Consider the following 18440-nt stretch of genomic DNA (forward strand, 5'->3'; position numbering starts at 1 on the left):
TAATTCCTGATTATTGCAAAGCCACAGTACTCTAAACAGTGTGGTACTGGCATAAAGATAGAAATATAAAACAATGGAATAAAATGAGAGTACAGAAAAAGATTCATAAATCTATAGTCAATTGATTTTTTAAAATGTTTATTTATTTATTTTTTAGAGAGAGCCAGCAAGCACATGTGTGATTGGGGGAAGGGCAGAGAGAGAAGGGGAGAGAGAGAGAGAGAGAGAGAGAGAGGAGACTCCCAAGCTGACTCTCTGCTGAGCACAGAGCCTGATGTGGGGCTTGATCTCACGACCCTGAGACCATGACTTAAGCTGAAATCAAGAGTCACATGCTTACCTGACGGAGCCACAGAATATTGTATATTCTGGCACACCCATAGACTATTATTCAGCCATAAAAGGAATGAGTTACTGATACGTGCTACAAAATGGATAAACCTTGAAAACATTCTGCTAAGTGAAGAAGTCAGTCACAAAAAGGCACATATTATGCGAGTCCATTTGTATGAAATGTCCAGACGAGGCAAATCTACAGAGTCAGAAAGTAGGTTGGTGGTTTCCAGGAGCTAGAGGTTGTGGGCAATGGGAGGGTGACTGCTAATGGGTATGAAATTTCTTTGGGGAATAATGGAAATATTCTGGAATTAGATAGTCGTGATGGCTTCATACACATGTGAGTAATTTTTAAACCACTAAGTTGTGCACTACAAAAGGGTGAGTTTTATGTTGTGTGAATTAGATCCCAAAAAACAAATATAGCAGACAGGCACTAAGGGAGCAAATGATTTGGAGGGTGTGGCTATACACTGACAACATGAATGAATGAAGGGGTATAGAAGTCAGAAACACATTCTACAGAACTTGATGACTGGGTGTGAGAGGCAGTGAGAGGGAGGAGAAATTCAGGAATGATACAGAGGTGACTTATCACCTTGTATTTCGTGGATTTATTTATGTATTTGCCCATTCCATTAAAATATACGTTCCTCAATCTATCCTGACTGAATACATAGGGTCCATTCTGCAGGGAAGGAAAAGTAAGTGGCAATTTCCGACTAAATCATCAACGAGGATTTCCATTCTCATGGGTCTGTTTAATGCAGTTCAAGAGTGCTGCTCAGTTTTCCCTGGGAAGAGAGACATTACTTCCTGCGTTTGGATAATTTTGAGGTTTCCTCTTTTTGATCTTGATGAGAGAAGCACTAACCTTTATTGATTCCACATTAAGCGTTGGATGTTGTATCAAGGTCTTCCCAACTTTTTCCCTGAGTGGTGCTGTCTTCATTTCACCTGGACACAGGTTTTGGAAGACTTCTTTTTTTTTTTGACAGTAAAAACATTTATTAACATGAATTGATTTCACTTTTTGCTTAATCAAAGTTATAATAATGCAACTCTCAATGGGGCCTTCTCATTGGTCTGAACTGTCACTCACAATGCTAGTTGATATAATTTCATCTAAAGAAGAGGATCTTGATACTTTAATGCCTGTACATTCTCATTAAATTAAATTACTTAATTATTATTATTTTTTTAGATTCTCATTTTAGATCATGTAAATTTCAATCAGTAAAATACCTCTTGGTCCTGGTGACTATCTTCACAGACCCAAAAGAATCTAATGTCACGTAATTGGTAATTTCCCTGGTAATTAATTATTAATCAGTTTACTTCTGATTGATTGCAAGTTGATTGTTCTCAGGAAGTCACTCAAATTGTGTATCATTGGGGGATACTCTGGATAAATTGTTTTGCTAAAATTTTTCTTTGGCTTGTATCTGTCTATGGATTAAAAACTCATTTATTCATGGATGTGGAAGGTGTGGAGATCTATACGTACTTAAGATGTTTCAGTGTGCATTTTATAGATCTTAAATTTCAACAGCCTTAGAAAGAAAGTTTAATTATCTTTTATTTTTTTAAGGGAATTGAGGGTTAAAAGGCATACCTGGCTAGCTCAGTTGGAAGAGCATGTGGCTCTTGATCTTGGGGTCATGAGTCCAAGCCCCATATCGGGCATAGAGATTACTTAAAAAATAAAATCTTAAAAAAAAAATTGAGAGTTAAGACGATAACACAGATAACAAGTGGTAAAACTTAAATTTGAGACAAGATTTGTTCTAAGTCCTTTCTTGGCAAGCCACGTTCTCCCAAGAAGCAGGCCTATACTTGCTGAAGCCGAAGAAGGAACAAGAAGAGAGTAAAACAAATTTCTTTAGGAGTGTAGGTGCCTTATTACATCGTCATGTGCCTCTAAATACAAATGATCAGTGTACTTTATTTGTAGGCTCACTATGAAATGAAGTAGCATACATCTGTAAACATGATCACATCAAGATTGAGGACATATATCAACAGTGCACTGAAGTGAGGATCTATGAATCACCAGATCAACCTGGCCTCCAGACCAATCTTTCAATCCTGGTATTCATCAAGTGTTTCATGAAGATGCTTGTTTCTCTTACCGCAGTTGTGTCCTCACAGTCTACCCCAGCTCCTTCAGGCAAATGAATAAACAAACAAGCCAAGAAAAGTCAGAGAATCTTCAAGATGCTATTCTACAGCACTATGAGATAAAAGAATGGCAGCTAACAAAATAATTTTAAATTTCTTTTTTTGAATAGGTAATGCATTCATCAATGTATTACAAATATAAGCTAGTGTAAAGTAAAAGGTCTTCGTCCCATCTCTTTCTCTATCCTATTTCCATCTTTCCACCTAGTGCCCTTCTCATATGCATGCCCCAGGAGATAACAATTTTTTAGTTTCTTGTGTATTTTCCAGAGTTTCTTCATGCAAGTATAAACCAATATGAATATGTATTCCTTTTAACCCCAAAGTAATTGCTGCTCTGTATTTTTCCTTTTTCTCCTTAACAGTGTATTTTATAGATCTTTCCATAGGAGTGCATGGAGAACCTCTTCAGTTTTCAGCAAAAACAATGTTCTATTTAATGTGTATACTATAATTTATTTAATGAATCCACTATTGATGCATGTTTGTATTGTTTCTTTCTTTTCTTTTTTTAAAGTATGCTCTGTGCCCAAGGTGAGGCTTGAACTCACCCGGAGATGGAGAGTCACATGCTCTACTGATTGAGCCAGCCAGGCACCCCTGTGTTGTTTCTATTTTTTTGTATTATAGCTCATATTTATTGGAGTAGGCTTACTATATTCCAGGCACAGTGCTAATTACTTTACCTGGATTTATTTATTTATTTATTTATTTTATTTATGATAGTCACAGAGAGAGAGAGAGAGGGGCAGAGACACAGGCAGAAGGAGAAACAGGCTCCATGCAGGGAGCCCGACATGGGACTCGATCCCAGAACTCCAGGATCAGGGCCTGGGCTGAAGGTGGCGCTAAACTGCTGAGCCACCCAGGCTGCCCTCTAGTCATGTATTTATGACTGTTCTTCACTGTTTCCTAAAACTTTTTCATAAACGTTTGAAGAGTTGTATAATTCAGGATTTAATTTCTTGACCTATGGAACATGTAATGATAAATCTGATATCAAAGTGTATCTGTGTAAAGAAAGCTTAAGGAGATAAAGCTTAAAATTGTGGCATAGACCGACATTTTTTCTGCAGGTGATTACTTTTTAATGTAGGGCTATGATATGCTGAACTCCTGATCTGGAAAAACAATGACAACAACAACAAGCCAACTTTCTGCATAGATACCCCAAGTTTATCATGCAGATTGAAGAAATGACCTTGGGATCCCTGGGTGGCGCAGTGGTTTGGCGCCTGCCTTTGGCCCAGGGCGTGATCCTGGAGACCGGGGATCGAATCCCACGTCGGGCTCCTGGTGCATGGAGCCTGCTTCTCCCTCTGCCTGTGTCTCTGCCTCTCTCTCTCTCTCTGTGACTATCATATATAAAATAAAATAAATTAAAAAAAAAAGAAGAAGAAATGACCTTGTCCTTTGCTATTCGCCCTTCCTCTGCTGGTCATTACACAAAGCAGTTAAAGGACCACGAAAATCTTTGCATTTCCTGCTTCCTTCTCAGAGCTGTGTGACTTAATTCAAATTTGAACCAAATGAAATGTATCTTGGCTTTGCAGGCTACCGCTGCAATGTGCACTGCAGATAACTGAAAAACCTAAACGACAGAAACCCAAACAGATCCAGGCCTCCTAAATTTAGCAGGTGCCTGCCACTATTGAAAACCTTAAAAATCGTGTCTTATCGCTTCCTGATTGTATTTTGATCCTTGCCATCTGCAGCCATCAGGGCCACCAGGACCAAGGCAAGTCCAGTGCTGTAGAGGGCAACAACTGTCCAAAAGGAAGTGTCATGCCCTGGAAATGCTTCTTCTTTTTCTTTCTTTCTTTTCTTTTCTTTTTTTAAAAAAGATTTTAAAATTTACTTATTTGAGACAGAGAAAGCACACAAATGGGGGGGGGGGGGCAGCGCAGAGGGAAAGGGAGAAGCAGGCTTTCCGCGGAGCAGGGAGCCCAATGCAGGGCTGGATCCCAGGACCCTGAGATCATGACCTGAGCCAAAGGCTGCTGCTTAACCAACTGAACCACCCAGGCGCCCCTGGAAATATTTCTTAATCTATTTAAACCTTAAAACATTGTTCCTTGGGACTGGATACCAACAGAGAGTATTAATCTAGTGACCTCAATTTTTTCTTTCTTTTTTTGTGACCTCACTTTAAAATAATGCAGGCGGTCTCTCCTTTGCTGTTCGCCACTGCTCCCTTGTGGTGAATTCAATAAATGTCTATCAATCAATCAATCAATCAATCAATCAATAAACAGACAAATAAAATAATGCACAAATCACAGTACTGAATGCAGTGCTACCAGCAGAGATGGACATCTTATTAGGCATATGATAAAGCACTTAACTGTCATTGTTTTGCTGAAAAGTTCCTTTAGATAAAGTACTGCCTAGCAGCCGTTTTTCATTCTCAAACTATTCACACAATGACGCTTTAATGGAAAAAGAGATACAGCCTGGATTACTTATTAGCTTAACAAGCACTTGACTGGGAGACTAAGAGGATGCAACGTTTCTTTCTCCTGAGTAGTTTAACTCCAGCGCCTAAAGCTCTTGTACCAACCACTCACGGGACTGCAGCATGCCTGCCACTAGGGGGTGCTGTTGCCTTTTGCTCCAATCTCTGGAAGTTTCAGTTCTGACCTCAGACTCAACAAGAGAGAAAAGGAGGCTTAATTCTTCCTCACCAAGTTTAGTCCTCTCATGCTCCTGGAGTCAGTGGAACAATTCAGAATAAAACGAATGGCTAGCAAATGAAATAGGCTTGTTAAGATGTTTGCAAATATCTCCCCAAGGTGGACCATAATAGCCTCTTGATATCATCACTGGTCTGTTTCATTAGGGTTTGAAGATGTTGAAGTTTTTGAGGTGCTACCAAGGGAAGTGAAGACTAATGGGTAATAGGGAATGTGTCATAGCAGGAGAGAGGGAGAGGACTGAGGCCTTGCGAACCCCCTTCCCAAGTCTGGCAGCAATCTTCTTTCTTCTTCCATTGATCCAGTGTTGGCTCAGACACCGTTTGCTAGAGCATGTCTGTTATATCAGTTTTGAAGGTTGTCAGAAATACAAATTCTGGGTCACATGAATTTGCAAAACTCTGGTTTGAAAAACGTTTTGAGAAATTTTACTTGGTGTGTAACTTTTAGAAAATTTAATTTACAATGCACTGTGCAATGTGTTTTGTGACTCTAAGGCTGAACATTTGCTAGGGGTAGACACCCTAACAGTGGTTCTCAGTGGAAGGGGATTGATTTGGTCTCCAGAGGACATTTAGTAATATCTGGAGACATTTTTGATTGTCATGACTTAGGGAAGAGTATCACTGGCATCGAGGGGGTAGATAACCAGGGGTATTACTGAGTGTCCTCCAATGCACAGGACAAGTGTCCCCTACCACCTCTACCAACAAAGAATGATCAATGCCCTAAAGGCCGGTAATTCACAGGTTGAGAAACTCTTCTCAATAATATATGCTTCCTACACATATTTAAACATAAAATTGGGCAACCTGGGTGGCTCAGCAGTTTAGCGCTGCCTTCAGCTCAGTGCGTGATGGTGTCCCACCTCGGGCTCCCTGCATGGGGCCTGCTTCTCCCTCTGCCTGTGTCTCTGCCTCTCTCTCTCTGTGTGTCTCTCATGAATAAATAAATAAAATCTTTTAAAAAACCCCGTAAAATTAATTATTTTTTATTAGACATATCTTGTAGCACCAGACTAGAAAATATGTGGGGAAACTTTGTTTATCCACAGTTTATCCACAGTTTTCTGATTAGGTTTCAATTGCCCAGTAGTGTGGTTTTTTCCCTCCATATTCCTTCTCTTTGAGAGCCACTTGTCTTTGTTGACTGACCTCTCTTTATGATTCTCTTAAATTGGTTTGACAGTACATTGTTTTGGTTTTCCTTCTCCTTCTGTAACCTCTTTCTCTCCTTTTTGGCTCTTCTTCCTTCTGCTCCCTGAGTTGTGGCAGGTCTTATGGTTTTATGCTTCACTGTGATCACTCTCTCATGACTTCGCTTATGTATTATCCTCGTGCCAGTAGCTCTATCTATATCCCTGTGAAAGGAAGTTCCTATATTTCTTTCCAGAAATATCTACATTTCTGTTATGTGTTGGTTGTTTTCTCCAAAATAAAATGTTCTCTCTCCAAAATCACCTCTTCCTCTTCAACTTCCCATTTCTCTCTTTTATTCATTTGTTATATTTCCCCCATATTCTCAGTCAGACATGAAACCATGTTTAATCACCAAGCCTTGTGAATTCTCTGGTCTTTTGTCCATCCCTTCTTGAATGAGGCCTGGTTACCCCTTATCTGACTGCTGAAATAAATTCCAAATCATGTGTCCTCCTTCTGTTCCTTACCTATGTGGCCCACATACCACCACTGTTTTGATCATTTGGAAACATCATTTTGATTCTTTCTTTAAAACTTCCATTGAGTGAGTTCCTATTGTCCTTTGAATTAAGTCCACACAACGTATGCCAGCAGTCAAATCTCCCACCTGAGGGGAGTGGAGTAAGGTTCCCACCCTCACTTAAAGCTTTTGTTCTAATGCCTCCTCCACTGAAATTCCAACAGTTGAAGAAACACTATTCATGTGAGAGCAAAGATATGGAGATGGGAGACTGCAAAACACTTGGGGAAAGGAAGTTTTTGTAAACTTTTTAAATGTTCTCTGGGATATAGTCCCTGTGAGCTGCACAATTCAAGTTCTAAATTATTATAGGTATACTGCATGCATGTGTCATCCTCTAGACTAAGGATATTCTATACATGGGCTCATATGATCTTTATAGCATGTAAGGAATAAAAATAATAAAAGATATTGCTGTCAAAATCTATAGCCTATTATATTATGTGTCCTCAGTAAATATTTGTTGAATTAGAATAAACAAATAAATGAATGCATTCACGTATGAATGACAGGCTACCACAGCAGGGCTGTTGGTATCTACTTATTATATCCCCTCAGCAGTTTTCGCTACACGACAAAAGCAAATACCTGCAAATACTGCTGATACCTGCAACAGTCTTCCTGAAGGCCCTTTCCTGCCCTAACTACCAGGGCTGCTCAGCCTACCTCCAAGGCAAATTGGAAGTGTTAGAGAGTTGAGTCTAGGAGCCACCCTCAATCAGAGAGTGTATTGGTTGATATATTCACTTAGTTGGAATAGCTCTGAGAAGTGCTCTGCAGTGTCCCCCAGATTTCCACACTGGGACTGAGTTCTAATCGCCACAAGGCAAAGTACCTTTTACTGGTGACCTCTCCTTCCTTGTCTCCCTTTTCCATCCCTCAGCTACGATCACTTCTCAAATCAGAAAACCAAACAAAACCCCACAAATAACCCAGCCAAAACCCAGATAAAAAAAACAAAAGCCTCCCAACCCCCCTCAAAAAGCCTACTTGCAATTGATTTCCTGTCTCAGAATCTGCTTTCAGGGAAATGCAAATGAGTCCTTGAATGTAGAATTGTACATTGAGTACTTTTTTTTTTTTTAAGATTTCATTTTTCTGTAATCTCCACACCCAACATAGGGCTTGAACTCACAGCCCGAAGATCAAGACTCACACACACCACCAACTGAGTCACTCAGTCTCCTCTGCACAATGAGTTCTTAAGAAGAGTCCATAACATCTGGAAATCATGCAACTGGAGTTGAATTAAAAAAAAATCTTTCAGGAATTAGGGGGTCATCTTCTCTGTTGCAAAATCTCTCCCACACAAATCACTAATGATCTTAACAAAAGATGTGGAAAGTTTATCTCTGGAAGCCCAACACTAATTTATAAGAGGAAGATGGGGGTTGGTCTCTATTATTCAAATTCTTAGGATAAAGAAAGAAATAAATCATTAAAACTGGAAAATATATTTTTTTTGCAAAGTATTCACTAATGGAATGTTTAGTTATAAAATTACTCTCAACTCAAAATCCCTTTCCCACTTAACACTTGAGTCTCGCCTATTTATAATGCCCTAGCAGCAAGCATCAGAATATTTGGCCAAACCATGTGAATCAAACCATAGCTTAGCTTCAGTAAAAAATCTGAACTCTTGCCCTCAAAATGCAGCTTTCCTGCAGTCTATGAAAGTGATGTTGAGAAATGCTAGAATCAATGCAAACCTGTGGGGAATGAGGATCTATAAGAATTAGGCAAGACAATAATGGGGGAAGAGATAATGGACAGATGATGATGACCAACGATAGGAACTTTCCAACAGTGATCTCCAAAAAGTATTAAGGGGAGAACTTGGGGGAAATTGGTGATGCTATTCAATGTTTGCAAAACATGATGCTGTTTTTGACCATTCTGTGAAAGTCAAACACGAGGAAATGAATGTAATACTGTGTTACGCCGTGTGTGTGTGTGTGTGTGTGTGTGTGTGTGTATACACAACTATAGTATACTATATATATATATAGTATAGTTGTATTGTTTTCCTTTTTTTTGTTGGGGGGAGGGGTGGAGATTCCACTCCAGAATGTTCCATTTATATCCTGAGTGACAGAACTGCATTTATATCTTTTTTCTCACAGTGTTTAATCTCAAAGTTTGGTGTACAACACCCTTTAAGAGAATCATGAAAACAGCCGCTTAGTTTAGAAGATTGAAACAGGAAGGGGGTTTATCCCTTGCCTTACATAAAGTCTCCTTTGGTTGAAAATCATATAAACATTGAACTGAGAACATTTGCTGCCTTTCTTGATTTACAGATGTTTTCTTAGAACTATACTTCCAAATAGTTCCAGCTGGTTATAGCTAAGGCCTGTGTAAATTGATAAGATGCATCTGGCTTCAAAACACAGACTAAGTCCGGGGGCAGGCTCTTGGTGTCCCCAGAGAATCTGCTTGGGGTAGGAGCTAAGTCTTAGAACCACTTGCTCTGTTTATGAGTGCCAAGTTAATCCCCAGCAGGGAGAGAGAGAGGGAGCAGGCTGCTGGGCTCTTCCTGCTGTTGAAAATTCACTGGGCACTCACTGGAAGTTTTCTTCCTTTCTTCTGCCCTGAATGTTTTTCCAAACATGAAGGTAAGATAATAATTTCATTACTTTTGTGAACGAAGCAATCTCAAAAGGGAGCGAGGCTTAACCAAAATGACTCAAATAAGGAGAAGACATGGGGAAATAGGAAAGACAAAGATCTGGGGGTAACTTAAAACAACAAAAAAATCCTTGTTTAAATATGTTTAACAATTCGGCCAAAGTGAATTCTATTTTTTGTTTGTTTCTTTTGTTTTGCAGTAAAATTACTGGTTCAGAGGTCTGGGAACCAGAGACTGGAGGCAATGTTTATGAAAGTCCTGAGAAAACGATTAAGAAATACAATAATACCATTGTTATTTCTTAGGGAAAACTTCCTTCCAGTGTATTTTGTTTGTTTATTTGTTTGATTTGGGGCCATGCCATGAGCCCCCATGACTTGACTTATGTAAGAGTCCTGGAGTTTTAGAATTTGGAATCCTTGATGAAATATCAGGAATGTGAGAGTGGAGGATACAGATGGATGGAATGCAATTAAAGGTTTACCAAATATACTTGTTGGCCCCAATACAACATAGCCAAATGTTAGGAAAATTACGATTCAACCAGTGAGAGGACCAGAGACAGCAACTTCAACTTATTTTTGCATCACTTGTTATTAATTTGTGATTGTTCTATCTTACCCATTTGTTAAGATACTCTTTCTGAAGTTGGGAAATGATAACTGCTTCATTTTCAGGGACCCAGCTAGCAAATTTCAAGGCATTCTTTTGGTTAATAGATTCAGCTTATATAACTCATGAAGAGAACTGCCTTGTAATAAGCAGATCTTCACAGGTTATAATAAAGAGTATATATATGGGAAAAGGTGTTGACAAAGGCAGGCCTGATGAGAAAAAAAAAGTATATTCCCTAAAACTTGGTTGAATTTCTTTTAAAATGTGTTTTAAAAGCTGTTAAGAAAAAAAAAAAAGAAAAAAAAAGAAAAGCTGTTAAGAATGTTAAGAGTGAATCTTTTCATGATGCCTGCATTGGCTGAGAGTTGAAGGCCAAGAACAAAGAATGCTGAGTATCCCCACATTTTAGACTGAGATACTGGACAGGAAATGCAGTATTACAAAAAGGGAGCTTAGGGACCCCTGGGTGGCTCAGTTGGTTAAATGGCAGACTCTTGATTTCAGCTCAGGTCATGATCTCAGGGTAATGAGATTGAGCCCTGCATCGGGCTTTGAGCTCAATAAGGTCTGCTTATCCCTCTCCCTGGCCCTGGCTCATGTTCTCTCTCTCACTCTCTCAAAAAAAGAAAAAAAAAAAAAGGTAGCTTTACTTCTGTCGGGTGACACTTTGAGTATACCTATCCTTAAAAGTATACAAGATCAACCCCTTAGAGTACTGGAGATATAGGGAATGATGTGGGAAACAAAGACCAAAGAAAAAATTAAGTTTCCTTACTGTCTATAGCCCATCGACAAGTCCTTGAAACAAATAGTGACCTTTCTCTAGAAACTCAGCTGCCTTGTTGTTGACACTTTGCTGAGGGTAAAAGGCAATCTTAGCTTAACATTATCCTGACCCCCCACAGAATTCTGTAAGTCTATTTTAGCATATAAAAATTCCTTTGGAAAAAAAAATAAATAAAAAAAAATAAAAAAAATAAAAATTCCTTTGGAAATTTCCTTATTCTTTACTCCCATTCTCCCCCACCCCAAGATACATGTTAGCAATCATCCTCCAAGCATATAGCCCAGTGATATACATCTGAAGGGTCTCATGACTAAGGTATTATTAGACAGTAGCTGGGCCCCCTGAAGGTCCAGGAAACCTTGGTTCCAAAATTCCTTAGATACTTACAATATCTTTATCTCTCTCCCAACTCGAAAGTATATAGTTAATTACCAATCACAACTCCAGTGCAGCTCCTTCTGCCCGTGGGTCCTGTCCTCCTGCTTTAATAAAACCACCTTTTTGCACTGTAGATGTCTCAAGAATTCTTTCTTGACCATTTGCTCTGAACCCCAACATTTCCATATCAGGGAATGATACTCTAGTCACATATGGGAAAATCTAAAGCCACAGGTTGGTTCACTGGTCTGCCTTTAGCAGAGTAAATCAACACAGCAGGGTTGGTTACATCCTGGACATCTAGAGTCTGACAGGATAAGGACATGTGCAAGTATCTTATAGACTCAAAGTGGACCTTTGGGAAGGAGCCAGACTTGGGTCTCCAGGGATTCTGCTTAACAAACTGCCTGCAGGATGAAGCAACCCCAACAGGTAGGATCCGTAGGGGAAAGGACTCCCACGAGGCAAGCACTGGTGAGAATCCAGAGTCATGAACAAAGAGATTAATCATTTGTACCAGAGTACAGTGGTTGTAGAACTGCAATGGGGCGGAGGGGAGCATCCAAAGAACCACAAAAAGCACAGTGGGAGATAAAGAATCAACATTCAAACATCCTGGTTTACCATCATGATCTCCAGCTGGCTCAGTCACACAAGACCCTTTTTGGCTTTTGCCCCTTTCATTCCTGCTGCTGTGACTTTGAAGAAGACAGAGGGAGCTTGGAGAGGTGAGGAAGAAAAGAAAAAGAACGAGAAAGAATTCTGAAGGAGACACCCTCTCACCCCTGTTATGAGCATCCAGGACCCTGGAGTAGGATAGTGAATTGATTGGATACTGAATTGAAATTTGACTATTAGATTGTTTCAGAATTTTTGTTTTCTGAAAATGTGAGAGTTAGTGCCTGGGAGTGACTAGTAAAGCTATGAAATAGGCTTTCCTACAGGCAGAAAAAATGAGTTGACATGGCACAGAGTTAAATACATCATTTAAAAAGGAAAAAAAAAACTTGTAGTTTTTAATTAAAAAACAAAACAACAACCTTTAAAAGACACTGCTTTACAAACTTATTGAAAAGTCAGAAAAGTATTTACAACTTTTGCCACCACTGTTCACTCATTTCCAGGATGCCCGCAGCTATTAGGGTTTTGGTTATGCCAATCAAAATAACAGGCTAAAAGCTTTGTAGAACAATAAAAAGCAGAAGTATGCAATTACAATTTTACAACTGAAAGAAAGATACGTAAAAAGACGGTAAGTAGGGATCCCTGGGTGGTTCAGCGGTTTAGCGCCTGCCTTCGACCCAGGTCCTGATCCTGGGGTCCCAGGATCAAGTCCCACGTTGGGCTCCCTGCATGGAGCCTGCTTCTCCCTCTGCCTGTGTGTCTGCCTCTTTCTCACAGTCTCTCATGAATAAATAAATACAATCTTAAAAAAAAAAAAAGACAGTAAGTAATCCAAGAAGGAAAGTAGAAGGGTCTGGAAAAAATGTTGGGAAGCCACTCCACAACTACATGGAGAGAAAAAAAGCTTTGAGGGAGAAGAGAAAGAATATTGGCCTGTTAAAATCTGGGTAAGATGGTTTTAAGGACTGTTACACCGGGTTATAAATTGAATACATTTGATACTCTCAAAGAGTCTTCAGTAAAGATTTGAATTATATTCCTGGACACATATTCGGTGGTCAAAGTATGGAAATACATAAAAGTAAAAATAAGATAATAGAAATCACCTATAATTTCATCCCAGAAAAATCCTATTAACCGTTGTTATATTTCTTTATAGATTTCTTTTTTAAATATTTTATTTATTTATTCATGAAAGACACACAGAGAGAGGCAGAGACATGGGCAGAGGGAGAGGCAGGCTTCCTGCAGGGGAGGCTGGTGTGGGACTCGATCCCAGGACCTGGGGATCACGACCTGAGCTGAAGGCAGACACACAACCATTGAGCCACCCAGGTGACTCTCTAGATTTGTGTTTAATACATGTTTGATTTTTTGAACAAAATGTAACCCCATTTTATTTTTTATTTATTTTTTTATTTATTTATTATTTTTTTTATTAAATATTTTTTTTTTAATTTTTTTTTTTATTTATTTATGATAGTCACAGAGAGAGAGAGGCAGAGACACAGGCAGAGGAAGAAGCAGGCTCCATGCACCGGGAGCCCGACGTGGGATTCGATCCCCGGTCTCCAGGATCGCGCCCTGGGCCAAAGACAGGCGCTAAACCACTGCGCCACCCAGGGATCCCTGTAACCCCATTTTAGATACAATTTTGTGACCTGTCAGATCCTCAATATTTAGGCTGGTGCTTTCATGTAGAGACGGTTACAGAAGGCCTCAGAGGTGTTTTAAACCTGAGCCACCTGCAGAACTAAGGGGCCTGGAGAGCCTCACTGCCCCTCTGGCTAGGGATGTGCTTTAACTTTGGGTTGACTCTTCATTTATGAAGCTTATTTCCCTTTTAACTCCTTACTCTTGGCTGGTCTGTCTTCTAGGCTTCCTCCTATCTGGGTGTCCTTATGAGTGTGGGAGTTAGAGCGAAGGAGTGGAGAAAGGAATTAAAAGATCCCTAAAGAAATGTACTAATGGGTTAAATTTTCTGTTTGTTTGGCCATGATATTCCCAGGCCCCAAGTTGTCTTTACAGAAATGAACAGTAGGAGGTGAGCTCAACAGAGTTTAATAAAAGTATTAAACTTTTATTTAAAATGGAAGTTTAAAGGATAAGCAGAGTTGAGACTTGTCCATGGTACTTTTCTTCCTTATATTCCCAACTCACAAATCTTAACTTGTTGTACAAATGTATTCACTTTCAACTCATTAAAGAAATGCAAACTTAAAGTAATGCTTTATTCTCTCCCCCTCAGGTAATAACTTTGTTCATCTTGGTGGGATTTACAGGAGATTTCCAAATTTTTTCAAGGTGAGAATGTTTTGGATTGTGTTGGAAATCATTAATTTTTTTATTTTTAGAAAGTTCTTTAGTATGGCCTGATTTTTACATTGCAGTCTGAACAACTTTATTCCTTCAATACTTTATCTTTCCACATTTTGAAAAAGGCAATGATAGGAAAAGCTTGTTTTATCCTTATTCTTGTTTTATTTTATTCCTTAAAAGGAAGAAACGTGAAGACTAAAAATACCTCAGGGTTTTCTTCTTGTCCCAGTACCATGATTTTACCTGCAATTCAGAGAAATGCACCAACCTTAGAATCGACACAACTTAGAGTACAATTTGATCTTTAAATGTTCTCATTGCAAAACATTCTTTGGATTTTAAAGGTTGAGAGGTTTTTTCTTTTTTCCTTAATTGAAATATAGTTGATACACAATGTTATCTTGGTTTCAGGTATACAACATAGTGATTTGACAAGTCTATACCTTATGCTATGCTCCTACAAGGGTAGCTCCCATCTGGTTGAGAGCTTTCTTTCTTTTTTTTTTTTTTTTTAAGAAATTAGGTTTATTGACAGTTTTTTTTTTTTAATTTTTATTTATTTATGATTGACAGTTGAGACCTGGAAAAAAGCCAACATCTACCCATGGTCTTGTGCTTTCACTGTCAGTTTGATGGGATAGGACCGGGTCAGTTCACTTTATCAAGCTATCAGAATATGTGTCAGGACCTGTGGTAGTGACAGGGGACATAAAGAGGATCAAAATGGTACTGAGAGTCCATTGGGTGAATCAGATCTTGAAAGAGTTGGTTTCACTACAGATGTGCTAAGGGCTCTGGGAAAGGTCTGCATGGGGTATTATGGGAGAACAGAAGGGAGAAGGCCAAGCTAGCTTCCCTTCCTAAACCTTGGTGTGTGGGGGAAGGCCTCTGCCTGTCCCTGGGATACAACACAGGAAAATAGCAAGTTCAGATTGTTTAAGGGTCAAAAACACTGAGGCATTTGGATCGTTGGTGCCATGTCAAGATGAAGACTAGCAAGGTTGGCTCCATGAAAGCCTGTGAGGCACACATGCTACAGATGGGACCCCTTACTTTCAGCGTCATCTCACAGGCTTAAGATAAGCACATATCACCTTGACTCCAGGTGTCTCCAAGGCTAGGAATGTGCTTGAAATTGAGACATCAAGAGTCTGAGTTCCTTTACACCTTGTAAAATGTGCTTTTAGGTGAGGTATCCTTTAGGACTTAGCCATGTGATCTTCTTGACAGAGCTGGAGTTAAGTATCACATGAGAACCCACTCTCCATTTTTCATGTATTTTGATGGAGCAGAGTTGTTTAAGCTCAAATTGACCCTACTTGGGTGTGTTCTTGAGAAATAGCCTAAATGAACAGGGGGAGCATTTAGAAATAAATTTCTGTCCCTCTAGTCTTTGCCAGTTTTTAGTTTCTCACTTCTCATAAGGTCTTTTTAGAGCTTTTTGTTTTCTAGTTAAGAGTTTCTGTATAGTTCTTTAATTCATTATTCAGAATCTTTTTGGGATCCCTGGGTGGCGCAGCGGTTTAGCGCCTGCCTTTGGCCCAGGGCGCGATCCTGGAGACCCGGGATCAAATCCCACGTCAGGCTCCCGGTGCATGGAGCCTGCTTCTCCCTCTGCCTGTGTCTCTGCCTCTCTCTCTCTCTCTCTCTCTCTCTGTGACTATCATAAATTAAAAACAAAACAAAACAAAACAAAAAAACAGAATCTTTTCAAAGGCCCGAATACCTTCCTCCAATATGTTCTCACCTACCCTCCCAAATGTGAACAATCAGTTATCTTTATTTTCACAACATATTATACTGTACACATTTCTGTCAAGAAATTGTTCAAATTAGATATATTATGGATTGTGTTTGTATTATTGTATTATGATTATATATCTTCATTTTTGTCAGTGACCCATCTCTTATTGTGTCTACAGCTTGGGTGTCTAAATAGTGTCTAGTACCTTATAGATGCTTAATAAATGTTAATCTCTACAAAAGTTGGTCCCTTCCACTTATATTTTTAAGTATCTTGGGATGCTTTTGGTGCCTCCTAAAAAATTGTGAAGCAATTTTTAAAAATTAATTTTGACTATTTTTTGTGTCCTCCTCTCTTATCTTTCCACCTGATTTATAACAATTTGACAGAGCTGCCTCTCCAGTCAATTGCCAGTGGGATACCTATGCCCCATGGTCAGAATGCAACGGGTGTACCAAGACTCAGGTAGGACCATACAAAAAATTTGTATTTATTGTTTATATGCAGAAATAGCTTACATATGGACAAATGATATTTTGGCATGTTATTTTTTTGTTTCTTAAAAATATATTTAGTAATTTTAAAGGGAGAAAAGTATGACTTTAATAATAATGTAATAAAGTAATTTCTGCATTCTTATTTTTCTTGCAGGACTTTTCTAAATCTTACATTTGAGCCTAGAAATATACATAGAATAAAGCAATTCACTATTTAACTATTAGAGAAATTGAAGAGCATGAAATGAAGTTAGTAGGTAATTCAAAATCTGTTTTATACTTATTGGGTTAAACTTGTTATTTTAAAACAAGCACTAACAAGTACAGCATAGCTGCTTTGTTTTACCTAAGGAATACTGAATGACCATGAAAAGTGAAACATTTTGCACTTTTTTAAAAAAGATTTTGCTTTTAAGTAATCTCTACACCCATCATGGGCCTTGAACCTACAAACCTTAGATCAAGAGTTGCATGCTCCACTGACTGACCCAGGCAGGTACCCTATATTCCATTTTTTTTTAAAGTAGTCTCCACACCCAGCATGGAGCCCAACATTGGGCTTGTGGGCTTGAACTCACAAATCTGATATCAAGACCTGAACTAAGATGAAGAGCCAGGTGCTTAATTAAGCAGCTGAGACACTTGGGCACCCCTCTACTATTTTATTTATTTTTTTTATTTTTAAGATTTTACTTATTTATTTGAAACACAGAGCATGAAAGAAAGATAGAGCAGGGGGAAGCATAGAAGGATAGAAGGATAGAAGCAGAACCCCGCTGAGAAGAGAGCCTGATGTAGGACTTGATCATGACCTGAGCCAAAGGCAGACTCTTCACTGACTGAGCCATGTAGGCTTCCACAACTCTACTATTTTAAAGTTATACTTTTGGCATGAATTTTAACAGCTGTATTATTTTCCATTATATGAGTATATCAGTCTTATTTATCCACTTTCCTGTTGTTTGAGATTTAGGTTATCTACATTTTCATTATTATAAATAAAACTTCAGTGAACATTTTTGTACATAGAAATCTGTCCTCTCACCTGGGTGGCTCAGCAGTTGAGTGTCTGCCTTTGGCTCAGGGCGTGATCTCGGAGAACCAGGATGGAGTCCCACATTGGGCTCCCTGCATGGAGCCTGCTTCTCCCTCTGCTGTGTCTCTGCCTCTCTCTCTCTCTCTCTCTCTCTGTTTCTCATGAAAAAATAAATAAAATATTAAAAAAAATTAAAAAAAAAAAAGAAATCTGTCCTCTGTTCTGATAATTTTCTCAGGATAAATTCCAAAAATATAATGTTTGTTTTAAAGGTTCTAAACATTTGAATGATTAAATATGTTTTTATTGAAATATAATTAACATATGACATTATATTAGTTTCAGGTACACAACATGATTCTATATTTGCAGAATATTTTAAAGGTGGTTCAGCTTGAATAAAAATGTGTATTTAAAAATCACTTTTTAATTATTAAAATAACAGAACCATATTACAGAAGATAATTTCTGTTTTGAAGCATCATCATAATCATCATTTTCGTCAAGCATTTAGTACCTACATGAGTGATATTTACAAAACAAGTTACACAAATGTAGAATTTGGCTTTGGGCAAATAGATGACTACTCTGATTACAAGCAAATGGGTACTTGAATAACAAGGCAAAAGTGAAACACCAAATAAGGAAAACTTTTTATTTTTTTATTTTTTATTTTTTTTTATTTATGATAGTCACACACATAGAGAGAGAGAGAGGCAGAGATACAGGCAGAGGGAGAAGCAGGCTCCATGCACCGGGAGCCTGACGTGGGATTCGATCCCGGGTCTCCAGGATCGCGCCCTGGGCCAAAGGCAGGCGCCAAACCGCTGCGCCACCCAGGGATCCCAGGAAAACTTTTTATAATTTAAAAATAAGAAAGAG

At 38.8% G+C, this 18440-nt stretch overlaps 1 protein-coding gene across 3 annotated transcripts in view; it reads left to right on the forward strand.

Annotated features, from left to right (window-relative positions):
- Window positions 1-9383: 9383 nt before the first annotated feature.
- Window positions 9384-18440, forward strand: part of C7 (complement C7) — a 53056-nt gene continuing 43999 nt past the window's right edge. For 2 of the 3 annotated variants that reach the window (XR_005986787.1, XR_005986786.1), the window contains exons 1-3: window positions 9384-9544; window positions 14211-14266; window positions 16415-16490. Coding sequence is in view for 1 of the 3 variants with exons in the window: in XM_041748607.1 (XP_041604541.1) it covers window positions 9539-9544; window positions 14211-14266; window positions 16415-16490 (138 nt within the window). In the remaining 2 variants the exon portion in view is untranslated. The remainder of the gene's footprint in view (window positions 9545-14210; window positions 14267-16414; window positions 16491-18440) is intronic. The other variant, XM_041748607.1, reaches the window with a different exon arrangement.

The sequence above is a fragment of the Vulpes lagopus genome, chromosome 3, assembly GCF_018345385.1.
Source record: "Vulpes lagopus strain Blue_001 chromosome 3, ASM1834538v1, whole genome shotgun sequence".
In the NCBI taxonomy this organism is placed as follows: Eukaryota; Metazoa; Chordata; class Mammalia; order Carnivora; family Canidae; genus Vulpes; species Vulpes lagopus.